The sequence below is a fragment of the Polypterus senegalus genome, chromosome 12 (assembly GCF_016835505.1).
Source record: "Polypterus senegalus isolate Bchr_013 chromosome 12, ASM1683550v1, whole genome shotgun sequence".
In the NCBI taxonomy this organism is placed as follows: domain Eukaryota; kingdom Metazoa; phylum Chordata; class Cladistia; order Polypteriformes; family Polypteridae; genus Polypterus; species Polypterus senegalus.
In genome coordinates, this window is record NC_053165.1 from 108821395 (window position 1) to 108849103 (window position 27709).

Below are 27709 nucleotides of genomic sequence, written 5' to 3' on the forward strand. Positions count from 1 at the left end.
GGCTGGGGAAAGGGACATATGGGACTTGCTACTTAGAATGTTGCCCCGGCGAAAGGAATGAATTAAAGAACATGAATGCATTCCAAGGTAGTATCATGTACCTTTCTCAGAAACATAAAAATAGCTCTTAAAATCCTCTGGAACTCTACTGTTCATATCTGGTCACTGTGCTTGAAGACAGAAACATCTATCATATAAACTGTCTAGAAAATTAAAGGACATTTGTGAGGTCTAGGATTTTTCTTATACAAAAGATTAAGAATTGTCACTTTTTGAATCTTGAACAAACAGACCTGCACACAGGCAACCAATGCAATTCAGGGTGGCAGGGCCAGCTCCCAGCAGCACAGAACAAAAGGCAAGAACCAGGGCTAGATGGAGCATTAGGTTCATCACACAGTGCACTCACTTGCATATGCATTCACTCCCTCAGTCACTAACACACACAGACTCTATAATTCAACCAAAAATATATGTATTAGTTTACAAAATGTCAATGCTGCTGACAAAGTTAATTAGCCAACACAACTCTTCCAGCTCACTAATGAAAAACAGAAACACATGCATATTTTTGAAAATAAAAGGGAAGCAGAACAAATTAAAACTCCTTCACAATGAGATAAACTTATTTAAAAAATACATTAACATTTATTAGTCTGAAATTATCTTCTTTCAGTTATTAACTTTTAGTCATTTTTCAGACATATCATGACCATGCTTTTGGGGTGTTAAACAGTTCATGGACTTTTTTTTTTAATTTGTGCTATTTTTATTCTCTTTTCCATGGGCGAAAATCTGACCAGTTCACCAGGATAAGGTTACCTCACTTCTGGATAAATGACTAATCTGTACTAGAATAGAGGAGTGTAAGCAACAGCTTATTATTTCAATCTTGGCCTTTATATATTTTTTTGAAATCTTACAATATTCCTAAAATTGCAAGATAACAAAACCCAAACCAAACACCTGAAAAAACAGTATTTTCTATAGAGGACATATTGCATAAACAAACCAAAAAATAATATGCGGTCAAGACACACTGCTTACTCATGTGATATATGAGCCTGGAAAAAATATATGCTAAAGCTATACTTACAAAGAAATGTGGTTTTTTTTTTGGATAAGAAATCTACCTCTAAAAGTAGTCCCAGCCAAAAATGAAGAGCACAGATCACTGTGATTACAAACAGGTAATAGTTTTAAATTCTAAATTCTTTATAAATTCTGCCGCTGAATTGTTCGGTTGCCGCTTTCATGTGTACCGAAATAGTCAAATATTTGACACCTTTCGACAACCGCCAATGCCTCTTAAACATCTTAGATTGACAGGTGACGATTTCAGTAGTGGACACTTTGATGTTTAGGAATGTTTAAACTCTCAAAAGCTGGATGTTAAGTTATCGATGAAACCGGTTGTATACTTACAACGCTTGACAGATGCCGAATGTCACTTCAACACAAGTCCTACAAATACTGTCGTAATTGAAACAAACCATGAAACTCAAACCGATTATGACAGCAGCAATCCAAGCTGTGAGATTTGAAACAAGATTACTGTTCACATGGCCAACTGTACGTTACATGCTCAAGAGTAAGCTCAGCGCACAGCTTGGTCATATTACAACCGGAGGGCCAAACTGACAACGTAACATACAAAGAGATCCTTAACAAATAATTATTGGTATATTTTCCCTCAGTTTAAAAAGGTTTAATTTTCTTTTTAATAAAAATTTTAATGCAGTACTTCTCCGCTGCAAAGCGCGGGTATTTTGCTAGTTCTTTATAAAACTCATAGTGAAATTTCCTTCAAGCCTACAAAAATACCTTACATTTGTATTAAATAAGAGGAAACTTTATCAAAAATTTAATTCATGCCCTATTCATTCTCTTAAAAAAATGCAAGAGTAATTTTTTTCAAGCTACACAATTTCTTAAACTGAGATTTTAAAAATTAACTTTTATTTAATTCTCTCTCTCACACTCACACCACACACACACACACACACTCATAAAGGGCCCACAAAATCGAAAACTGATCTGACCAATTCAGAGATGTGATTATAAAGAACAATTCTGCAGAAAGCTACAGAACAATTCTAAACAGAATGAGAGTCAAATGGAAATTAGTGCAGTTTACCACATAAACATTCATCTACGTATAATACATCATAACATCAGGTGGTAAAACTAAACTGTGGTTTCATTCCAGGACATAATGTAGCCATTTTTAAGGGATTTACAATGTACAAGTGGAAAATGATCAGCACAGAGGCATCTGGGCATTTCACTGATGCCCCAGTAAGTAAATGTCTTGGTGAACCTCCTACACAATATATATTGCTTGTTGTGCCCACCTCTGGTCATCTGTGATGGGGACTAGAAGAAATTTAAAGCTCTTGATCTTATCCATATTATCTACACCAGCACAGATGAAAATATGATTTGATTCCTGCATATTAAAGTCTACAATCACTCTTTCATTTCACTGAAATTAAGGGAGAGACTGTTGCCATGGAACCACTGTGTCAGTAGGCAAATTGCTTCTCTATAAGCAACCTCATCATTATTGGTAATCATGCCCGTCACATGCCCATAGCAAACAAGCGTTTTTCAGTCATTTTTAACATTATCTTTTGGTAGTATGCAGATGCCTCTCAGTGAAAAACAGTTACACCCATGACAAACACAACAAAAGTGGAACATCTCACCATTTATTGACCAGTGATTATATGCATTGAAACACTGGTGCTGGGGCACATTAAATGGAATACTGCAGACAGCTTGAACTACCTTCAATATGCATATTATCAGAACCATCCACTGAAGGTGCCATGTCCCTGGCACTTCATACAATTATGGCACATCTAGATAATAAAAACTGCTATGTCAATGCACTATTTAAAGACTGTAAATCATCATTTAAACATTATTGTACTATTAAAGCTGAAAATCAAGCTAAAAAGACCCAAGATTTTTGATATCCTCTACAATTGCATTTTGGGCTTCCTAAATGGAAAATGGGCGGCATGGTGGCACAGTGGTACCGCTGCTAAGGAGACCTGGATTCGCTTCCCGGGTCCTCCCCGTGTCTGTGTGGGTTTCCTCCTGGTGCTCCGGTTTCCTCCCACAGTCCAAAGACATGCAGGTTAGGTGCACTGGCAGTCCTAAATTGTCCCTAGTGTGTACTTGATGTGTGTGTGCTCTGCCGGGGATTTGTTCCTGCCTTGCGCCCTGTACTGCCTGGGATTGGCTCTAGTGAACCCCCGTGACCCTGTGTTAGGATATAGCGGGTCGGAAAATGACTGACTAAACGGAAAATTCCAGCATGAGCTGATTGGTATAAGGTTTTTATTTGTTATCTGCAAAGCCATACAGTAGTATAAGATGCAGACCAGGCCTAAAACATAAAATTGACAAAAAAAAAAAAAAAAAGCTAAACACTTCATACGAATAGTAGAAAAATCTAATATGACAGCAGCAGTACAAAACCTAATAGTGCGGTCCTTTATTCGGTTTTCTGTGGTGGTGATCTGTGCCACCACCACCCGATAAAGGCACCAAGCTGTCCCTACGTTGATGGATTGAAGGCCAGAGGTCCACAAGACCATCATTATCAAATTCTTCCATGTGAAGCCTGAAAACCATGAGGACCGATTGAGATCACGGAGGTTAGGTAGAATGCCTAGAAGGGGCTGGGCGGTCTCATGGCCTTGAACCCCTGCAGATTTTGTTTTTTTTTCCTCCAGCCATCTGTAGTTTGTTTGTTCTGTCCTCTCTGGCCATCAGACCTTACTTTAAATTTATGTTAATTAGTATTGCCTAATGTTATTTTTATATTTTGTCTTTTGTCTCTTTCTTCATCCTGTAAAGCACATTGAGCTACATTACTTGTAGGAAAATTTGCTATATAAATAATATTTTTGTTGTTTGTTTAACAATCTGATGGTATATGGCAAGGGGCTCATTTCAGTTCAAGTAGTTTCTCGGCTTCAGAGTCATCTTCCTGACTTAAGCAGCTTAAACAGTTTATTAAAGGGAAGACTGGAGACCCTAAATATCCTGTTAGACTTGACCAAGCACTGCCTGACAAGATATCACATAGAGCAGTGGAGTCCTAGTGATGAGCTCAGCTGTAGAGTTTTCTGCTCCTGGATAGAGCAGTTTTAATTGACTAATTGCTTCACAAAAAAGCTCAGGCTCATGTCAGGCTTTCTGCCTTGAACAGACAGTCCTATTGTCCGTTTTTATTTTCCAGTCCATTGGTTTTGGGTTAAATGACTTCCAATAAATCTGGTTTACCAACCTGGTTCTCTAATCCTTCTTTACCCATCTTGTTTCCACAATATCAAAATATAAGGTGAATTCCAATAGCTAGGCATACGACACCCAGATTTATTGGTCAATAGCATTAGAAGACTCTGAGACACTAACTCCTCAGATCCAGTGATTCCTGATTCAAAGTAGCCTTATTGCCATGACATTTATCAATTTGCTATTCCATGCCAGAAACAGTTTAGTGCTAACAAGAATAAACGTATAAAGAAATAATCTCAATAGAATACTGAACAAAGAATAATTTTATTAAACTAAACAAGGAAACACAAATTTTCAATTGGCTGAAAAACAAAAAGTGAAAAACTTAGAAGCATGTATGATTATCTGTTTTTACTAATATGGCTAGAAGTCAAGAATCTAGGTATCATGGATTCAATGCCAAATTTTAAAATGTAGTATTAAACATATTACAAAGACAGTAGTGTTTAAGAAAATACTGCAAGAATTAGATTTATCATACCAGTGTATGACACAGAAAAGATATCACATGCTTTTTCCTGTATTAATAGGATTACCTAAAGAAAGAAAAAAAAAAAAGAAAGAAGGATAAAACTCAGCTGCAGTCTCTTCAGAATGTAGCAGGAATAAATTTAACTAAAAAGAAAATCTAAAACACATGACACCAGTCCTTATATCTTTACATAGACTGGCAGTGTCCTTCAGAATTGATTTTAAAATACTCCTAATTGTATATCCATCCATTATGCAACCCGCTATATCCTAACTACAGGGTCACGGGGGGTCTGCTAGAGCCAATTCCAGCCAACACTGGGCGCAAGGCAGGAAACAAACTCTGGGCAGGGCGCCAGCCCACCACAGTCCTAATTGTATAGAATATTTGAATGTCTGTACTCCTGTATTATCAATTAGGGTCTCAGATCCCTTAACACTTGCTTGTTTACTGTTCCAAGAATGAGACATTTAAGAACTGGTGAAGCAGCCATTTGTTTTAATATACCAAACCAGGGGGATTTCAGTTATCACAAACCAATTTTTCTATAGACAAGCAACTAATAACTAGTTTGTTCATTTGCTACTGGCATTCAGTAGTGGCACTCTGCGCTACTGCTACCTTATGTATGTTGTATTGACCAGTGGTGATGGGTAGAATGAATGAAGAAGCCTCCACAAGGCTAGTTGAATGTATCCAATAATCACCAACATATTTATGTCTGTCAGGATGTCCTGATGAGTACTGGGAAGTCTTTTACCCTTAGAATCACCAGAGATTAATTTGCTCCTGTGTTCCCATCAGCTGGATTTTGTGTTTTCCTCTCTTCTCTGACCATCTTTGCTAGGCTGGACATTTAAAGTAAAGTATTTTCCTGTTTTAAATAACATTAAAAATGCTCTTTACTCTTTTACTTTCTTCTTGTAAAGCATTCTGATCTAATTTTTGTATGTAAATGTGCTACATAAATAAATGATGTGACCAAAAGGAGGTACTACTGAACCCCAAACCCAAGATACAGCAATACACCAAACATTTTTAGAATAAAATAAGTATTTTTATTCTCACAAAGCACTTCTCACAATTCTCTCTCTAGCAATCAGCCATAACAACAAGTAAACGATCATAATAATATGCAATTCTTCCTTCTTCCATCCTCCATTGAGTGCTGCCAACTGCCTCTCGACTCTAACTCATGATTTGAGGCTGCGGACTCCTTTTCACACCTGACCCAGGAATAATTCTGGTGCTACGATTTATCCTTGAGGAAGCACTTCTGGGCCATAGAAAAAGTAAGGAAGTCCTCCCCCAGTAGTGGCCTCTAACAATACCCAGGGAACCCACCAGGGCTGCATTTCTGGAGTTCCATGCACCCCTGCAGGTGTCCCGACTGGGTAGCATAGGGTAGGGGGAATGGAATGACTTCTGATCCTCTGCTTTTCTTAGCCCGTCTATTAAATCATACTAGCCGGGTACAAATTCATTCCCTTTTAATTAAACATCCTTCGATCTGGGTGGGATTCACATTGTCCTCCTACAATTTATAATAGATGTTATTATGGTAACAATAATACAAGAAGTGTTTGCAAAAGGAGGCAACCATGTAGGTCATCATCCTTGTCTGGTCAGCTAAAAGTTTAGCTTTCTCAATCTCTCAAAAAAAAAAAAAAATACAAATTTGTAAGTTGGTAGGGCATCCACTTCATCTCAATAGACACAGTGCTCAATGCTCTGTTAGAAACTTCCCTGGCTTTCATCTTGAATAAATCCTTTGAATTTATCGATTACAATGAAATATACAAAATTGCAATGTTCCCTTAACATGTATCCCATTAAATCCATAGCTGCAAAATGAGAAATGCATGTTTCTACCTACATCTGCAATAGGTATCCATGGTGCATAGCCTTTGGCATATTAAAACAATGCAAATAAGTGAAATCACAGCCAGTCATGTTTGAACTATTAAAATAAGGATTGTCTACAAAGACTAGCCACCTAAGCATCAGAGTACATTCTGCACTTAGAGGAAGCACCTCTGTCTGATTGGGAAAGGGGGAATAGCATCCATTTTATTAAGGGGAGGAGACAGACTGTCAGGTGGAAAGTTTTGTTTCTTGGTGCAAAGAGAATTTAACTGGTTATTGACTTTTGCCACACCAAAGAGCCTCTACACCCGGTTTCTATTCAAGTAAGGGATGCAGAGGTAAACCACTCCTACAAGTACTTGGGGGTCCATACTAATGACAAGTTGGACTGTTCTCTGAACACCAAGGAACTATATAAGGAAGGGCAGAGCAGGCTCTTTTTTCTAAGGAGGTTGTGCTCCTTTAATATGGGAAGTAACATCCTTCACAACTTCTATAGCTCTGTGAAGGCCAGTACAATTTTCTACACTGTGATGTACTGGGCTGGTAACATCACTTCAAGAGAGGCCCAATAAATTAACAAGATAATTAATAGAACAGGCTCAGTTATAGGACACACTCTGGAAAAACTGGAGGTTGTAGCAAAGGAGAGAATTAAAACTGAGTGTCATTATGAACAATGCTACACATCCTCTCTCTGACACACTGACACTGGACTTTCAGCCACCAAATTATTCAGCAGAAGTGTGTCAAGAAATGCTATGGGGGCTCCTTTACACCAACAGCAATACAACTGCATAATGTCTCACTGGAACAGCTATAGCCAAGCCAGAAGTTTTCTTTCTTTTGAATTTTATGCTTTAAGGTAATTCTGTGTTTTCAGACTAAAGTGTGCATGTATGTGTGTATTTATTTATTTATTTACTTACCTACCTAATTATAAATGTATTTATTTAATGGGCCTCTGTAAAAAGGCAAATTTCCCATGGGGATGAAAACAGTTCTCTTCTATCTATATATATATATATATATATATATATATATATATATATATATATATATATATATATATATATACTATATATATATATATATATATATATATATATATATATATATATATGGACTGGGACTGGGTAAAGCGTTAGGAACAAAAGGATACCACATCGTTTGATGGAAATGAAAATTATCAACCTACAGGGGGCTGAATTCAAAGACACTCCAAAAATTTAAAGTGATAAAATGATGCAGCAGGCAGGATATTCCATTTTGTTGAAATTTCATTGCAGCAACTCAAAATCGTACTCAGTAGTTTGTATGGCCCACCACGTGCTTGTATACATGCCTGACAACAAGTGTGGGTGGGGGGTGTCATGCCACTAAAGAGATGATTGATGGTATTCTGGGGGACCTCCTCCCAGATCTGGACCAGGGCATCACTGAACTCCTATACAGTCCGAGGTGCACCATGGCGGCATCAGACTGACCGAAACATAATGTCAACAGAGGTGTTCTATTGGATTTAGATCAGGCGAGCGTGGGGGACAGTCAATAGTATGAATTCCTTCATCCTACAGGAACTGCCTGGATACTCTCGCAACATGAGACCAGACATTGTCGTGCACCAGGAGGAACCCAGGATCCACTGCACCAGCATAGGGTCTGACAATGGGTCCAAGGATTTGATCTCAATACCTAATGGCAGTCAAGGTGCCATTGTCTAGCCTGTAGAGGTCTGTGTGCCCCTCCATGGATATGCCTCCCCAGACCATCACTGGCCCTCCACCAAACCGGTCATGCTGAATGATGTTACAGGCAGCATAACGTTCTCCACGGCTTCTCCAGACCCTTTCACATCTGTCACATGTGCTCAGGGTAAACCTGCTCTCATCTGTGAAAAGCACAGGGTGCCACTGGTGGACCTGCCAATTCTGGCATTCTATGGCAAATGCCAATCGAGCTCTACTGTGCCGGGCAGGGAGCACAGGGCCCACTAGAGGACATCAGGACCTCAGGCCACCCTCATGAAGTCCGTTTCTGATTGTTTGGTCAGATATATTCACACCAGTGGCCTGCTGGAGGTCATTTTGTAGGGCACTGGCGGTGCTCATCCTGTTCCTCCTTCCCCAAAGAAGCAGATACCGGTCCTGCTGATGGGTTAAGAACTTCTACGGCCCTGTACAGCTCTCCTAGAGTAACTGCCTGTCTCCTAGAATCTCCTCCATGCCCTGGAGACTGTGCTGGGAGACACAGAAAACCTTCTGACAATGGCACGTACTGATGTGCAACCTCTGTAGGTTCCAGGTATCTCCTCATGCTACCAGTAGTGACTCTGACCAGAGCCAAATGCAAAACTAGTGAAAAAACAGTCAGAAAAGATAAAGAAGGGAAAAATGTTAGTGGCCTCCACCTGTTAAAACATTCCTGCTTTGGGGGTCATTTCATTGTTGCTCCTCTAGTGCACCTGTTGTTAATTTCATTAACACCAAAGCAGCAGAAACTAATTAACAACCCCCCTGCTACTTAATTGACCAGATCAACAGCCCAGAAGTTTCACTGACTTGATGCTATACTCGGATTAAAAAGTGTTCCTTTAATTCTATGAGAAGTTTGTATGTGTATATTATTTATATCTAGATATATGGTGGCTATTGTAAATGTGCCAGTTGATACAATGTAGAGGCCAAGCTGCAAATGAAGAATTGTGTGTTAGTAATATGCATCAGCTGCAAGTGAATAAATGCACTGTAGTTGAGAAAGACAATTTACTTTAAAACATATAGTTTCATGTTTAAGGTGCAACTAAAAATGTGATTCTGATGGCTCTGACTGCAAGTGAATGCATCTCCATTGTGCTACAGGACTGCTAGAATATCATGCCACACTAAATTTCATATGAAACAGAAGGTACTTGACAAATTATATTTTTCATCATCTGAGCGATCATCTGCAGCTATATACAGCTTTACAGAGATATCTTTTTGTTAAAATCAACAAGTGCACCCTAATCCGCCCCACCTTAGACATGACGTTTGCAAGGTTCTACTCTCTGCTATACACACACAACTTTCAGGACAGGGAGCTTAGTCTTTTTTTTATTTTGCACTTTCCAAACACATTACTTTCATCAGTAAAGCACATCTATAACAGCACTAAACTGGAAATTAACAGATGTTGTTTAAGTGTCACCATTGGCGACAGAGAGATTTATCTGGTGTTTCAGAAGGAAAGCATCCCAGGATTATATGATGTGTAATTTTTAATTAAGTATGATTTTTATTTAATCATTACATAGAAATATCTGCACATAAACAGGATAAAAACTGAACAGAACAAAAATGGATGGTGTGCACATATGCACAAAATTTGTAGTAAAATGCACCCATCATTGACTTTTGAATTGTACAGCTATAAAAGCACAGTATTGGCAAAAATTATACACACACACACACACAGAGTGACTTATATAAGAGCTGGCTACCAGCTATACAGTAGACTACTGCATTGGCTGGCTATTTTAGCATGGAAAACAGTTCTGCAATTTATTACACAAGATAACATGATTATTTTCCCCCCCAGTGTGCTTGGTTACCCATCTTTCCTGCTACACTTGTGGCCAATCAAAGTCCATAAAATCTGCAGCATGTTCAGAACTGTGGTTTCCATGACATGAGATTCCCCTGCTAGAGTCAGTTTTTTGAAGGTATAATTTCTTGCAAAAATAAGACAAATGATCAACCAACAGTTGGGCCTAATAGTTATTTTTCATGTCAGATAATTATTGTAATTAACTCACTGTACTCTACAATTAGTTAAACAAATACTGCCTGATGAGGATTTGACCAATCACATGTGATTTGCAATCATTTAACTTGCCGAGTCATGCACTTCAATGAGGGGGTTAGAAATGATACTGAAATTAAAATCACATTAACCCTCCAAACGTAATGGACATGGCTACAGTTGTCCATCCAACAAATTATTTGTTTACAGTACTAACCAGCCTAGAATTGTGGGTAGCAGTTGGCCATCCCAGCAGCAATGGGCATGAGGAAGTATGTGGCCGTCTAAGCAGCCAAGCCTAATCTAAAGGTTCATTCCAAAAATAAATTCAGTGTTTTCTCTAAGAAGGTCCATGTTCTGGTGTCAGCATTTGGAGAACACATCAGGAACCAACCTTGGATATTGTCAAGTAAGTATGGATAATTAAAGAAACTATGCCAGCTGAAATGCATATTTTAAGGGCTATAACATTAACCTTAACACAAATATTTTCCATAATCATGGCCTCCACTTTGTGGCACATTTCCTGTGAAAATGTCCCCAAAGGATCTCCTGTATGGGAGTCATTTTTTATAAACTCAGGATTTAATTTAAATTCATTATCTCAAAACTTATTATAATTTGAAAGTGCACCATCACCATACACAAATTCAAACTCTAAATCAATTTAAAATGTGCTTCTTTTTTCCACTTTGGGAGCATGATTCTATCATTAAATTCTTTACAATCTTCCAATTTCTTTGTAGACTCCCAGGTAGATATGTTGGCTAATGTCCCTCTCTTACTGTTTTTTTTAAATGGCCTCAAACTGCATATGGCATGCCAAAACATGTTGTGAGCTCCAGAGACAAGATAAGATCTGTAGCAAAAAAGCATGATACTTGTTACTGAACACCCTTTGTAACATCAGGTACTACTCTCTATCACACGATAGTCGCACGTGGACATACAGCTCCATTGAGAAACTGCCATTTGGCCATATGTCTGTCACAAAGTGGACACACCATACGCATACTTTAACTGCTAGTACAGAATTGCACAAACCTATGTTCAAGTCTTGGTAACCACATGCTGGATCCACATTAAGAAAGGCGGTGTGGGCCAAATGCATAAGAATTTTACCATGTGGAGCAAAGCCAATATAAACAAACCTTAAAGGGCCCTCCAGGATCAAAAACAAATGAAGTGCTATTTGCGCGATGAGCAACTTCATTAAAAATGCTCCATGGCATATCCAATCCCCAATGATTTTAATTCTGTGAGCACAATGATATTTTTTTTCTTACATATAGCTAGTTTGTGGACATTTGTTGGTTGCATAAGAAGAAAGACAGCCGAGAGCCTGTTGCCTCTGCAGCTCCACCCCACACTTCTCTCATTGCATCTATGCAGAGTGCATCATTCTTTGCTTGGCAGTGCGCCACAAATACGTGAAAAACAAAAAGCATATGGTCTATTGTGGCTTGTAGCAGGTTGTTTTTACAATTTCTACAACATTATTACCCTATTGTTTTCCTATGGCCCTCGATCATAAGCTATGTTCATTCAAAGCTATGCGACTTTTTTCAGCATGCCACACAGCCCTTTTGCTGTGCAGCTGTTACCATGCCACTCATTCCTCCTCCAACACAGCAGTTTTAAAGTACCACGATGGCCATGCTCCCAAAAACTCCACGGGGGACAAATGCTTGCCATTATTGTGTTTTTGCTTCTTGGCAATTGATCGATAATTCATGCCGAGAACTCATCATTCACGTATTGTCAGTTTGCAGAGATTGATCCATACTTCACATAGAAATGGTTGTGTAGTGTAGAAATTTTTCACAAATCAGTCACAAAAGGAAAGTACCAGCTCATCTATTATTCACACCCGCTCGTCAGTTTAAAAAAAAAAAAAATGGTAACATTTATCTTCAGTACAAATGGTCTCAGCTCAGTAACTATTTAGCTGATTCTACATTATCTGTCATTCAACCCAATTTGATATTGTCTGCAAACTTAAACCACTTGTTATTTATATTCTTATCTAGAGCATGTATACTTTTAACGCCACCTAATTCTGATAATGTCCCTTATGCCATAACCCTTTGCTTTCTATTTAGTACCCATCCTGCACACTGCACCAGGAATGCCCACATTCTTTAAACTTGATTTCCTGTCTCTCATCAGGAATCTTATCAATTGCCTTCTGAAAATAAAAGATAAATAATATCATATACACCTCTTTGAACATATGTTGAATTGCTTCCTCAAAGATTCCAGCATAGTAGTGAAACACAACCTCCCCAGTCTGAAATCATTTTGAGTATTCACCAACTCTTATTTTTGCCATGTGATGCTCTATGTTTTCCATAAAAATTCTTTCCATTAATTTACCCATGATGTGCATTAAGCCAGATGTGCATTAAGCCAGATCACCCTTTTTATATAATGCTGTATCAGCCATTTCCTAGTCCTTAGAAATTTCCACATGGCACAATGCATTTCTATAAATGTGTAAAACATTTATATATGCATTCACGAACCTACTTAAGCATCCTTCAAATCTCACTTTTTAGTAAGAGTCACTAACCAGCAATATCTTCTTCATAGAGTTAATCTCACAACAGCAAATGTCACAAATAAAACAAAATGATTTGCTGACAAAACTGATTTTTAAAGTTTGTTGTAAAAAAAAAAAAAAAAAAAAAAAAGAAAAAAAAGAAAAAAAAAAAGCAGCTTTTAAGAGTATGTATATCTAAAAATATCCTGAATAATCTTGGCATTCACTTAAGCTGATGTCCCATTATGTGACTTCTAGGTGTAGGGGATGTCAGACTGTGGATGCGAATTTCATTGATGGACAATGTCAACTTACATGAATGAAGAAAAAAAAAAATCCACTGGGGATTTCAAATTAGGACTACTTTCCATCACAGATATACTTTTTTCTTTTTCTGACAGACAATAGCATAGTGCCTGACTGCCGGTGCTGTAAGAAGTGTTAACAGGTATGATGAATTTAGCGGCCATCGCTCCCCTTTTATGTTTTCCTTTTATCCATTCTCTCATGGTACATAAAATATGAGACATCAGACGGACAAGCTCCTTCTCTTTTAGCAAAGTCCAAAATAACTGTGTTTCTTATTCCTCATCACTGCATTATGTGCATTGCACTTCTGGATGAGCATTCATCAGTTGTCAGTTCTCACGTACATAAGATTAGCCCCTACATTTGATGATTTTGTCGGAGCGAGTCGATGACTAGTTGGAGTGAGTTGCTGAGTATGTCAGACTATGTGGCTGGTCTTAACAGGATAGTGCCACTGACTGCATCAGTCTTAAGATTATTTAAATGAAAGCTACAACTAAAAATTACTACAAAACCTGTCAAATGTGATACTGACTCAATTCATGTGGCACTGTTTTAACAGTTTTTCTATTGATGGAACGGAAAATGTCAGTGGATAAATTCTGTAAGTGCATATAGTCAAATAAATCAGGTAATCCATGATGACTACAGCATTCGCTACAAACTCTATCCCAAATCCCCACAAGCCAATAAACCAACCCCATCCCCATTTGCTGTTATGCTCACCTTTCAAAACTTCTGCTTTAGTTACCCATCAAATTAACAGCACTGCTTAAGTAAGTTATACAAGTATATTAGAAACACTCTAGCAGTAAACTTGAAGGAGTCAAATGTGTGTGGGATACACCCGTTTTTTTTTAAAGGTTCATTTTAACTCCTAAAAGGAAAAACCAAACAAATGCTGGGTGACAGACAATAAATGGATTCATTTATATTATTCAAAATAATAATTAAAAAAGTTAAACTGTTGTTTAGTTTCTAAACATGTATTACTCACATCCTCACTCAGCATCTCTGTCATATAGCCTGTAAAATGTTAAGACTATGTAGTTATATATATTTTAAGGAAGACTGTGGACAGACAAGCACCCTACCCATCTGGTTGGTGGTACCTTTCCTTTCCAGCAGTCAGTTATAACAGAAAGACAAAGGGAGACTGCCTCCTGAGTAAATGTGTTCTCCCCAACACGCTAGGTGGCAACACTGATGTAATATGGCTCCTGTTTTGACACCTGCAGGACTGCATGTAGTAGAAGTTGCTAGGGACAGGCTCCTCTGTAAGGGGAAGTTCTGCAGGCCCCGTTAGTAATTTTTGGTTTTAGTACTAGTGTGCCAGAAGTACTTCTGAGTTCTGGTTAAAAAGAGGCCTTTCACCTCATTCAATTTTTGAGAGAGCCAGGAGTCAAGTGGGGTAAAACTCACCTGAAGTGGAGGAAGGGGATTCAATTACTAAGGAAGTACTGTGAAAGAAATTTTGTTGACTAACCCTGAAAGAAGATATTGTGTTTAATAAAAATAATTCATCTGAACCCAAAACTAATACATGTTTGGTTGTGTTGGGAGGTTTTGGGGCACTGAGACATCCCCTATATATATAACATACAGAATTATATATACTGGCGAGTATAAGCTCTCCTAGTTTTGTTTATCTATAATACTCTTTGCATCTATTCGTATTGTTATTAAAAGTGTTAGGAGGAAAAAAATTAAAGTGATTGTTACATCGTATTAACTGTTATTGTCAGAATAAAAGGTGGGCTTTACAAATTCATTTCTAATGAAAGCGAGGATCAACCTGATTAGCTAGCTCCAATGGGATTGTTACCACAGAAGAACAAATAGACTGTGAAGATCAATCAATACAGAAACAGCTATACTCAGAGGAGGCATCTGCAGATGACTTTACAGATCTATTCTAATAGAGTCTATTAGTGATCAACTTAGCAATCATTAAAAAAAAATATTTTGAAGGACTAAACAAAATGTTAAAAGCAATATGATAAATGTATCAAAAACAGAAGAATCGAATTTGAGTTAATGCATAGATAACCATGGGCATCCACTCCTCAAAACCTTGGCTGGCTGCTTTCTGATATATATGCCTACTGTGTGACTACTTCAAAACTTGAGGAACTGTCTATATACACACACTGCATGATCATGTGCTACTGCAACAAAATAACTGGCAAGTCATACAAGTGGCATTCATGTGCCTTACTTCTACTGGACAAGAGAAGCTCTTATTTCTGGCTGCAGTTAAAACCCTCTCTCTTTTCATTGAGGCAACAGTGGAATGAGCAATGGGTATAACATTCTAGAGCACAAGTTTAAATCAGCCTTATGAATACCTCTACTGGAAAGGTTCACCTAGAGTTTCAGCACCTCAGTAGCCCATTTTCAAATTTAAAAAGCAGACTTGAGGCTCTAATCATTTTAAAATCAGCCAACGCAAGTTAAGCACTTACATTTTAAGCAATGATTTGATTAACCTTCAATTACCATATTAAGATATGTGAGAGAAAAAAAAAAAAAAAGATAATGTCCACTGCTAGTTACCTGGGTAGAAAAAACAGCAAGTTATTACAATGGATTCTGTGCTAGTGTAAAATGAGCTATTGCTTCTTAATTAGATAAGAAAGTTTTTTGCATTTTAAAATGAAAAAAATCATTTAAAACAATGTTACTTTAAGAATACATACCTTAAAAATATCTGATTTGGGGAAAACATATAGTGTATATAGCAATGAATTCTAAAAACTTTGATTTGCTTAATTAAATCATACCAAATATCTACACATGGACTATTCTGGCTACAGAAAAGATTATTTCACCTCTCCAGTATAACCCTCACATGTAAGCAACAGGCAATGATTGTTTTCTCAGTTCTGAGAAATTTCACATGTACAAAGTAATTCCATTAGAAAAATACATGATACAGTAAAGGAATTATTTCCAAGGCTTAGAAATGGAATAATCTGAAAAGATCATGTTTTTCTGTGCTGCCACTGGATAATAGCCTCAATAAACCCCTCAGCCAAAGCCAAAGACTTAATCACATAAAGTACATTCAGACACTGGAGGAGGCCAGCTATATATTCTAAAAACATATATACAATACAGGTGCTGGTCATAAAAGAATATCATGACAAAGTTGATTTATTTCAGTAATTCAATTCAAAAAGTGAAACTGAACTGTTTATTTCTTTTTAATTTTGATGATTATAACTGACAACTAATAAAAGTCCCAAATTCAATATCTCGGAAAATTAGAATATTGTGAAAAGGTTCAATATTGAAGACACCTGGTGACACACTCTAATCAGCTAATTAACTCAAAACACCTGCAAAAGCCTTTAAATGGTCTCTAAGTCTAGTTCTGCAGGCTACACAATGATGGGGAAGACTGCCGACTTGACAGTTGTCCAAAAGACAACCATTGACACCTTACACAAGGAGGGCAAGACACAAAAGGTCATTGCTAAAGAGGCTGGCTGTTCACAGAGCTCTGTGTCCAAGCACATTAATAGAGGCGAAGGGAAGGACAAGATGTGGTAGAAAGAAAAGTGTACAAGCAATAGGGATAACCGCACCCTGGAGAGGATTGTGAAACAAAACCCATTCAAAACTGTGGAGGAGATTCAAAGAGTGGACTGCAGCTGGAGTCAGTGCTTCAAGAACCACCACGCACAGACGTATGCAAGAAATGGGTTTCAGCTGTCGCATTACTTGTGTCAAGCCACTTTTGAACAAGAGACAGCGTCAGAAGCGTCTCGCCTGGGCTAAAGACAAAAAGGACTGGACTGCTGCCGGGTTATGTTCTCTGATGAAAGTAAATCTTGCATTTCCTTTGGAAATCAAGGTCCCAGAGTCAGGAGGAAGAGAGGAGAGGCACAGAATCCACGTTGCTTGAGGTCCAGTGTAAAGTTTCCACAGTCAGTGATGGTCTGGGGTGCCATGTCATCTGCTGGTGTTGGTCCATTGTGTTTTCTGAGGTCCAAGGTCAACGCAGTCATCTACCAGGATGTTTTAGAGCACTTCATGCTTCCTGCTGCTGACGAACTTTATGGAGATGCAGATTTCATTTTCCAACAGGACCTGGCACCTGCACACAGTGCCAAAGCTACCAGTACCTGGTTTAAGGACCATGGTATCCCTGTTCTTGATTGGCCAGCAAACTCGTCTGACCTTAACCCCATAGAAAATCTATGGAGTATTGTGAAAAGGAAGATGCAATACGCCAGATCCAACAATTCAGAAGAGCTGAAGGCCACTAACAAAGCAACATGGGCTCTCATAACACCTGAGCAGTGCCACAGACTGATCGACTCCATGCCACGCCGCATTGCTGCAGTAATCCAGGCCAAAGGAGCCACAACTAAATATTGAGTGCTGTACATGCTCATACTTTTCATGTCCATACCTTTCAGTTGGCCAACATTTCTAAAAATCCTTTTTTTGCATTGGTCTTAATTGATATTCTAATTTTCCGAGATACTGAATTTGGGGCTTTCATTAGTTGTCAGATATAATCATCAAAATTAAAAGAAATAAACATTTGAAATACATCAGTCTGTGTGTAATGAATGAATCTAATATACAAATTTCACTTTTTGAATGGAATTACTGAAATAAATCAACTTTGTCATGATATTCGAATTTTATGACCAGCACCTGTATATTAAATCCTAAGCCTAAATGTGCAACGATTTTATGTGCTGCTTTTATGTCACATTTTAAATTGGGCTTATTTTAAAACCTACACATATATGTTTGGTATAGATTTTCTGATTCTTATTCCGTTTTTAAATTATAAACTAGAATATCAAGAACTCACGTCCCGCGAGACAAGACTTTGTGCTAACAGATTTAACCATGCCCAGGGCCAGAAATAAAAGACAAATAGTAGATGAAAAAGGCAGCTACTGTACAGGCTTTTAAATGTTCGAAACGCCATGTGAGATGCAGATCGCACGGCACAGCAGCAAGCCAGTAGCTGATCGAACAATGATGTATTTGTCTCCCATTGTATCACTGTTTAAGAGGGGGTTTCGGAGGAGCAAGTGGCTGGTGCATAGCGGAGGCAAAGGGGGTTGGCAAGTGAAGCGAACAGGGAGTAAGCCTCCTAGTAGAGTGTTTGTGTGTGTGTGTGTATATATATATATATATATATATATATATATACACACACTGCTCAAAAGAATTAAAGGAACACTTTTTAATCAGAGTATAGCATAAAGTCAATGAAACTTATGGGATATTAATCTGGTCATTTAAGTAGCAGAGGGGGTTGTTAATCAGTTTCAGCTGCTGTGGTGTTAATGAAATTAACAACAGATGCACTAGAGGGGCAACAATGAGAGGACACCCAAAACAGGAATGGTTTAACAGGTGGAGGCCACTGACATTTTTCCCTCCTCATCTTTTCTGACTGTTTCTTCACTAGTTTTGCATTTGGCTACAGTCAGTGTCACTACTGGTAGCATGAGGTGATACCTGGACCCTACAGAGGTTGCACAGGTAGTCCAACTTCTCCAGGATAGCACATCAATATGTGTCATTGCCAGAAGGTTTGCTGTGTCTCCCTGCACAGTCTCAAGGGCATGGAGGAGATTCTAGGAGACAAGCAGTTACTCTAGGAGAGCTGGAGAGGGCCATAGAAGGTCCATAACCCATCAGCAGGACCAGTATCTGCTCCTTTGGGCAAGGAGGAACAGGATGAGCACTGCCAGAGCCCTACAAAATGACCTCCAGCAGGCCACTGGTGTGAATGTCTCTGACCAAACAACCAGAAAGACTTCATGAGGGTGACCCAAGGGCCCCATGTCCTCTAATGGGCCCTGAGCTCACTGCCCAGCAGCATGCAGCTCGATTGGCATTCGCCATAGAATACCAGAATTGGCAGATGCACCACTGGTGCCCTGTGCTTTTTACAGATGACAGCAGGTTCACCCTGAGCACGTGACAGAAGTGAAAGGGTCTGGAGAAGCCATGGAGAACATTATGCTGCCTGTAACATCATTCAGCATGAGCAGTTTGGTGGTGGGTTAATGATTGTCTGGGGAGGCATATCCATGGAGGGTCACACAGACCGCTACAGGCTTGACAACGGCACCTTGGCTGCCATTAGGTATCAGGATAAAATCCTTGGGCCCATTGTCAGACCCTATGCTGGTACAGTGGCTCCTGGTGCACGACAATTCCTGGCCTCATGTGGTGAGAGTATGCAGGCAGTTCCTGGAGGATGAAGGAATTGATACCATTGACTGGCCACCACACTTTCCTGAACTAAATCCAATAGAACACCTCTGGGACATTATGTTTTGGTCCATCCAATGCCACCAGGTTGCACCTCAGACTGTCCAGGAGCTCAGTGATGCCCTGGTCCAGATCTGGGAGGAGATCCCCCACAACACCATCTGTCATCTCATTAGAAGCATGCACCGATGTTGTCAGGCATGTATACAAGAACACAGGGGCCATATAAAGTGCTGCGTACAATTTTGAGTTGCTGCAATTAAATTTTGGCAAAATGGACTAGCCTGTCACATAATTTTTTCACTCTGATTTTTGGGGCGTCTTTGAATTCAGGGCTCTGTAGGTTGATCATTTTCATTTCCATCAAACGATGTGGCATCCTTTCGTTCCTAACACATTACCCAGTCTATATCAGTATAGATATCCAGGAGCATTTCTTTTTCCCACTGAGATCTGATTTGTTTTCAAAGTGTTCCTCTAATTTTTTTGAGCAGTATATATATATATATATATATATATATATATATATATATATATATATATATATATATATATATATATATATATATATATATATATATATATATATATATATAACACTGTATAAGCAATTACTAATCAATGATGTATAAATCTTAAGCATGCCCTTTTTTAATTTGTACATTAAATAAGAAAATAACTTATAAGCAGAATCATAGCAAAGAAACTTAAAAATAATTAAGAATCCTTAAGATAGCTCGAATACTACTGTAAAATTGGCAACTAATGATTGTAAAAGTTCACTTTTACTTTTTATTGTTATCTACACCATATCATCCAAAAGGATAAAAAAAATGTCTAATTTTAATTCAAAATGAACTGGTTAAATCACATTAAAGTGAAAGCTACCATACAGAATACAGTATACAATACATTTTCCACAAGGGGTGGAAATCATCAAAACATTTACAAAAAAACACTTAGTCTTTACCACCTCATAAAAAAATAAAACAGTATGAATGAGTAATAGAAATCAATCTGTTAAAAAAAATAAATAAAAAAAATAAGTAACCCTCTAAACTGATCACAAAGGCACTCCAAGAAAAATACCGTCAGAATTCTTGTTTCAAACAGTGCCTTCCTTGTTTCCTAGATCTCCTCACAAGGTCAAATCCCAACATTTCACTAAAAGACTGCTACAATAATATTTTATAAAATTCAAATTAATATTTATTCTCATGAACAAACCAGATATTAAACACATTTTAAAATACTCTATTTTGCAGAATTATGGAGATTCTTTAAAGGATTTCACATGCAGCTAAATAACAAATCATACTAGCGTATCACGTTACCCTTTTTTTTTTTCCCCTCAAAGAATTCACATTCACAAAAAGGCCAAAGCAATTATTAGTCATCAGATAACCTGGGCAACTAAAACCCTGAAACATGCTTCTTCTAGAAGTTTCGAGATTGCAGACTTTAACATTTTGGTGAGCCGCTTTGTGCCACTGTAAGAGCCTTAAGTCATTTGGGGCAGGTAAGCATGTAATACTGGAGCAGAGGCCAGTTAAGGCAACTGTACACTTCCTAAGGCATGGCCCTTCACATGCAGTAAAAGACATAGTAGTTGTACTGTCATGTTTACAGTACAGACATATTACATATGTTGTAAAGTATGATTATTTCAAAATATCATGTAATTTATGTTTTAAGGGCAATGTCTAAAAATAAACTCATTGCCATACTCCAATGCCTGTCTCTAATGAGACTAGAGAGTTGGAATAAGCCTTGTGGAAGGAAACTAAATGAATAGGGGAAAAGCAGTTAACATTGTACTTTCTTAAACTAAATGACTAACCATGTGGTTGTGGAAAAAATGTTACATTGTTTCAGCAGGGTCAAATTATTTGCTTGCATCAAGAAAAGAAAGCAACTGAGAAGTTTGCCAAAACTACTAAAATTGGGTTAAGATGAGTCCACCGCATTATTAAAACTTGGAAGGATAACAGTGAACCATCATCTTCAACAAAGAAATATGGTCAGAAAAAAAATCTTGAATGATCGTGATCATAGATCACTTAAACGTTTGGTGAAATCAAATCAAAAAATCAACAGTACAACTGAAGGCCATGTTTAATAGCAATAGTAAGAGCACTTCCACAGGCACACAGAGAACTCAAGGTATTGGGACTAAACAGCTGTGTAGCCATAAGTAAACCACTCATCAGTGAGTCTAATAAGATAAAATTCAGACGTAAGCATCAGTAGGCTTTGTGCCCCAAGAACCAAGTTACCCGAACTATTCTACAACATATCAGTAATTATTTACCACTCTGATGCGGATTATAAAATAGGTCATTATGATAGCAATTGACAAGAAGAATTCATAATTAAATTATAAAATTATGGTATTTGAGGGTTCCTCTAGGATGCCTCTTTCTCTTGCACGATTTGGCTCAAAAACTAATCAGCACATTTGTCACCTCATCTCACAGGCTTAAATTTCGAGTTTGGTATTTTTTCATCCAGCCGTTTTAGCTCTAGACAAGCGGTTCTCAAACTGTGGGGCATTGAATAAATGAACAAGACATCAAAATTATTTTTTTTTTATTTCAAATTTTAAATTTGCAAGCATATAATCACAACAAATGCATTATAACTAAAATCAAAATAAAACATTTCTAAGGCATAGATCTAATGACTAACTGACGAGCAGCGTTGCTGCTGCTGCTTTTATAGTCACGCATTTTCAATCCAGAAAGTTTGAGATGTATCAGTACCTGTTGCGAACATTCGGGTAACAGTTGATCAGGTGATAATGCGGCGTGACTGCACCACATTGGCAGTGTAGCCAACATTGCCAAATTGAGTTTAATAATTTACTGCGTACTGGGTTATTTTCATAATACAACTAACAGCAGTATAATATTTGTCGGACAAAAATACATTCGTCTCACGCAAATTGACTTCATCGGTGTCCTCGTTTACAAGTTTTTAAAAATTAAAACATATTTAATCGTTTCTTTGCATAAAAAAATAAATAAGTATAATAAAATGTATTCTTTGTTTTTGGGATTTGAATTACTACCAAAAAACTTTTGTGCAAGCACACAAGGAATTTTAACAGTTATTAAAGCACTTAAAAAAAAAAAAAATATTAATTGCAAATATTTCATCGAAGTTAGCCGAACACATGCAAATGTTATGGAAGTAAAAATGATAGGATACCGTGACACCGCATGAGTATCATACCTTTGTTAGTTGTATCATGGGTTATTCTCATCTATCTTATATTATGCAGGGGGGCGCAGAATTATTCCAGGTAGAAATTGGGGAGTTTGAGAACCGCTGCTCTAGACCATCCTCAACAAACTATGACACACAGACCCCCATACACATACTGACGCACACCCATCATCGAGACATCAATGTTTTTGATATAAGGTGACCCTAAAATGGCAAGATCCATTGAAAACCAGAGATCGAAATTTTTGACAAATCTAAAGCTTTCGTTCCTCCCCCATAGACGACAGGTTATGGTGGGGGAAGGCACAAACTAAAAAGGCTTCAATTTGCCGCGGAGCATTAAGATTGGACTCTGGAGCAATGTAAAAAGGTTATGTGGTTCAATAAGTCTAGATTTACCCTATTCCAGAGTGACAGGCGCATCAGTATAAGAAGAGAGACAGATGAACTGATGTACCCATCATGTCTAGTGCCAACAGTAGAAGCCTGTGGGGGCACTGTTATGATCTGGGGTTGCTTCAGTTGGTTAGGTCTAGGTTTAGCAATGTTATGTGCCCAAAAAATGAGGTCATCTGACTACCTGGTAAAAAATTAATGCAACTCCAGACAGAACTCTGGAGCAATTAAGACTCTTTCCTAGGGCTGGATGCCCAGCTATACTGAGCAATCATGGGAGAAGGTCCATGCAAAGGAGGTAAACGACAACCTGATGGCTACTAGCTGAGCTCCAGGAAACCTGTGTAGGGATGGGAGTAACATGTAGCAGCATCGTTCTGGACTAGCTGAAGATTAGCAAGGAGTGACTAACTAAATGAGTTGTAATACTGAAGCCGAGAAGAGACAAACACATGAATTAGCGTTTCAAAGTCATGTACAGAAAGAAAGGGCTTGATCTTAGCTAACACCCTGTGCTGATAGAAATGGGATTTAAATGGAGTCCATTTATCAAATTTGAGGGCATTATCAAATAAATAATTCACACCAAGATTTTTATTCGAAGGGTTTAAAGTAGGCTGTCAATGGGCCAAGATTAATTGCAGGAGCACAAATAAACTCAGAAGGTCCAAAACACAATCTCTGTATTTTTATTAGTTAAACTAAGAACACTTAGTGACATCCATATTTTAATGTCTTTCACTCAGTCTAAAAGGTTCTAAAGAATGTGTTTTACTCTGTTTCAGTGGAGGAGGTATCTGTTTATCATGTGCATAGCAATGGGAAGAAATACTGCGTTTTTAAAAATGGATCCCAAAGGAAACATGTACAGTGAAAAAATAAGCCCCTGAAAAGATCCTTGAGGGACCCTACAGATGATAGGGGCTGAGAATGAGGAGTGATTGCCCAGGCTGCCTGAAAAGCTTCTGCCTGTAAGGCATGTCCTGAACCATTCCAAAGCAGTTAATTATGTACCCACCTACTGCACAAAAGTCTAAATAATTATGCATATTTCACTGTTTTTTGTATAACAAATGACTATTTCTGGTTTTCAAATTCTTCTTTATAATAATGAGAGTTTGCAATAAAAACACAGATTGTAACAAAACATGCAAGTTTAACTTACCCTCCAGTAAATTTTGAAAACAGTAAGAAAGCATTTAGACCTTATAAGGCAGGGGTTCCCAACTCAAATTAACTTCTTTTAAATTAAAAAACAAGTCAATTAAAATTAAGATTTGTTTTCCTGAATTTCTTCATTATTCCTCTAAATTGACTAATTTCCTTCCTTAAATGGCACCCAAACAGAAATGAAATGTGAAGTGAGTGAGCCAACAGAAGACCAACCAAGTCAGGACCTCAAACTCCAACCAGTTGCTTAATTAGGCGCCGAGTCTTGTTGTTAATTTAACCCGTTCTTTAATTCCATGGTTTGTTGCTGCTCTCATTGTGCAACAGCATACATTTCTGAAATGATTGATTTCTCTCTTTTCTAAGCGCAATGTTAAAATGTTCTGGAGACATGCGCAGATCAATATTCCTGAGACCTTCACCTTTCTTTATTTTCAGATATTGTATGACGGACACAGTTTGCTGGTTATGTTTTGTATTTTGTATCTCATTACTGTTTGGCGGCTAAGTAAGGAAAAAGAAACAATTATTGGGTCTGAGTCTTCAAGAGCAAGTCAATTCAAATTAATTCAAAAGAAGTTAATTAGCAACAAAAACAGGTCACTAATTAAGAAAAGGGTTAAAATGAAAACCTGTAGCCACTGCGTTGGGGATCCCTGTTATAAAGGAATAAGTTTATAGATACATTTTAAGTCAGCTGTTGAATGATATCAAAAACATTCAAACTCAATCTACCTGAACCTCTACTAAAACAGTTTAGCCAATTTGAGAGTACTGTATATGTAATAAAATTTAAAAAAAAAAATTTAGAAATAAGATTTTTATGCTATGTAGCAATCTAAAAAATGGGAAATTAAAGGTTTATTAAATATAAATACAACATGTAGTCAAACCCCTGCTTCAATCCGTTTACCTTATAAAACAGTGTTTCTTGTATATTGTCAATGGGAAGGATGACATATTCTAGCAGGAACACACCTAGACAATACGACAGTCCATCTCAGCAAATACTTACACATGCTGGGTCAGTGCAGCCAATCCTAATGACATATGTCTTTAAACTACAGGAGAAAAGTAAACTCCCAAAACATGCAATTTTACTCTCAAAGAACTGGGGTCAAGCACTGAGAAGCCACCATACCAACATTTAAGAATTTTTAAAATTTTGAAGTAGATGTTCTGTTGTAGGTTTGCTTTTGGACAAATATTAAAATAAGGGGAAACATTAGCTTTGTGATTCAGGATCTGGTTCGGGGGCATACTTGGGCTGATAAAAGAAGTGGTAACCCGTAGTAGTTTTGATATCATGGGCAATCAGACATTACAATATTTAAAATCTGGCTATTCTTACTCATTTTATTTTTAGGTTTAACTTAGGTCTATTTTCAAGGTATATGAAATGAATTTGATTCCTTTGCCCCATTTATTTAAAAAAAAAAAGTGTTTTCTTTATTCAGAGATACATGATAGATATACTCACTCTCATAAATTCAGTATGGCAGAAAGCCCTTTCTCCCTTGCCTTGGAACAGCACTTTAAAAATTTTATATCTTCACTGGAATTGAAAATATCAACCCACTCAATTTCAAAATGTACAGTACATTACCTCCCACAACTGTTTTTGCTAAGGGCCTTTCTTCTGAACCTTTCCGCAGGTTCTGCATGTCAGTAGCCCCTACTGCATTTGTCCACATGTTCAGGAGCCTCCATTCGATCTCACAAAACTGGTCTCATGGCACCTACTCTCTTTCATCAATTTAGAAAACAAATATTTCTTCTTCCTCCTATTTGACCTTTCTTCCCTCTCCAGCAGAAAACCTTTCCTTAGGGCAAAGGAAAAAATGTCCATTGGTTCTCACTGGAGAAAGACCCATTCTTTATCCTTGAGCCTTTAATGGATCTTCCAAAAATATATTAGGAATTGATGTTCTGCAGCATCTCATAACATAGACTGGATGTACTCCTAGTAACATCTAGATTGCAATCCTGCAACACTCACAGAGTCTGGAGATGTTTCATTTTCCGTTTTTTAACTTCTTCTTTATTAGAATTATTAATGCTGGGTTCATTATCCACATAGTAAAGGGATTACCTATCAATTATTAGAACTGTTATAGCAAAAACACTGAAATTACGCTCAAATGTTTTCAGAAAGTACTCAAGTGTTGCTTCGACGGCCTTTATTAAAGGTACTTTGAAAAGCTGCTTAAAAGTAAAATTAAGATGCAATTACCCTGTTGAAAGAATAGTTAAACTGCACATCACGTCACATTTGATGACAGTTCTCACTTCAAGTTCAACATCAAAAGTCGGGGCAGAATCTCCTTCTAAAATCACCCCCAGAAAAGTACGGAGTCACTGCCCTTGTCAAGTGAACGGAATTCACCACAGATTTAAAGCTGAAAAGAAGTCACTACGTGCTTAGAGATGTGTTGAACATCACATCAATTCCGCCGAATAAGAACAAGTAACGCGACACGAGCCAGAAGTCACCCGAACACTAACTAAATACTTAACTAGTTTGCGCTCGCTCTCTTCCTTCCCATCTTATAATTCCTACAAGTGCCGAACTGAAGATCCCATTTAAATTTCGGCGACCTGACATAAATTGCGTTGAATCTATTGTAAACACGAGTTTACTTCGAGCACAGAAACTTCTTTGCACTTACTGTGATTGTAACTTCATTCTTCTTCAGTCGAGACTTCAAACTTTTCATGTTTCTTTCGGCACCTTGACTTACTTCACTGACACAGACCAGAGCGACTCTATATGGATTTATTCCGTTCGGAGGGAGGGAAGCAACAGCAACAACAACGTTAATCCAAATTCCAGTCACAGTCGTTATACTCCCTCAGACTCCGCTCCCAATCTGAAACCACCCAACACTCCCCTTTACCTGACACCCCTTCATCCCCTCGTCATCCCGACACTTCTCAAAACCAATTGCATGCTGCTTAAAAGGGAGTGGGCCAATCATCACAGAATATGGGTGGGACTTCCTTTGCAGGGGTGTGAAGAGGTGCCTGGATAGGGTTAGACGTAAGCGTCACCTGGTGTAGCGCAAGGCAACGAAACTTACCTGAGTCACAAATCGGCGCGAGAAATCTTGGAAACAAACTTTTGAAGAATGTGGATAGGCATTTGAGCAAAAGACGTCTGTCGTTTACTTACAAACGGTGAGGAATGCTCAAATAACTAAGGATAATACAAATAACAGTAGTTAAATATTCAACCATGTATAAACATCAATTTATTGAATTAAAGATATGGTTCAATCCGTGTAAACAGCTCAATAAAAAGTATTGATATACTTTGTGTTTAGTTGTTCATAGTTCAGTAAGAGACGTCATGGTTGTAGTTACAGACGTAGGTT

General features: G+C 37.9%; 1 protein-coding gene across 1 annotated transcript in view; it reads right to left on the reverse strand.

Moving 5' to 3' along the window:
- Positions 1 to 27211, reverse strand: part of uacab (uveal autoantigen with coiled-coil domains and ankyrin repeats b) — a 113905-nt gene extending 86694 nt beyond the window's left edge. Inside the window, exon 1 of the mRNA XM_039773227.1 lies at positions 27005 to 27211. Within this exon, the coding sequence (XP_039629161.1) occupies positions 27005 to 27052 (48 nt within the window). The 5' untranslated portion in view covers positions 27053 to 27211. The remainder of the gene's footprint in view (positions 1 to 27004) is intronic.
- Positions 27212 to 27709: the final 498 nt, after the last annotated feature.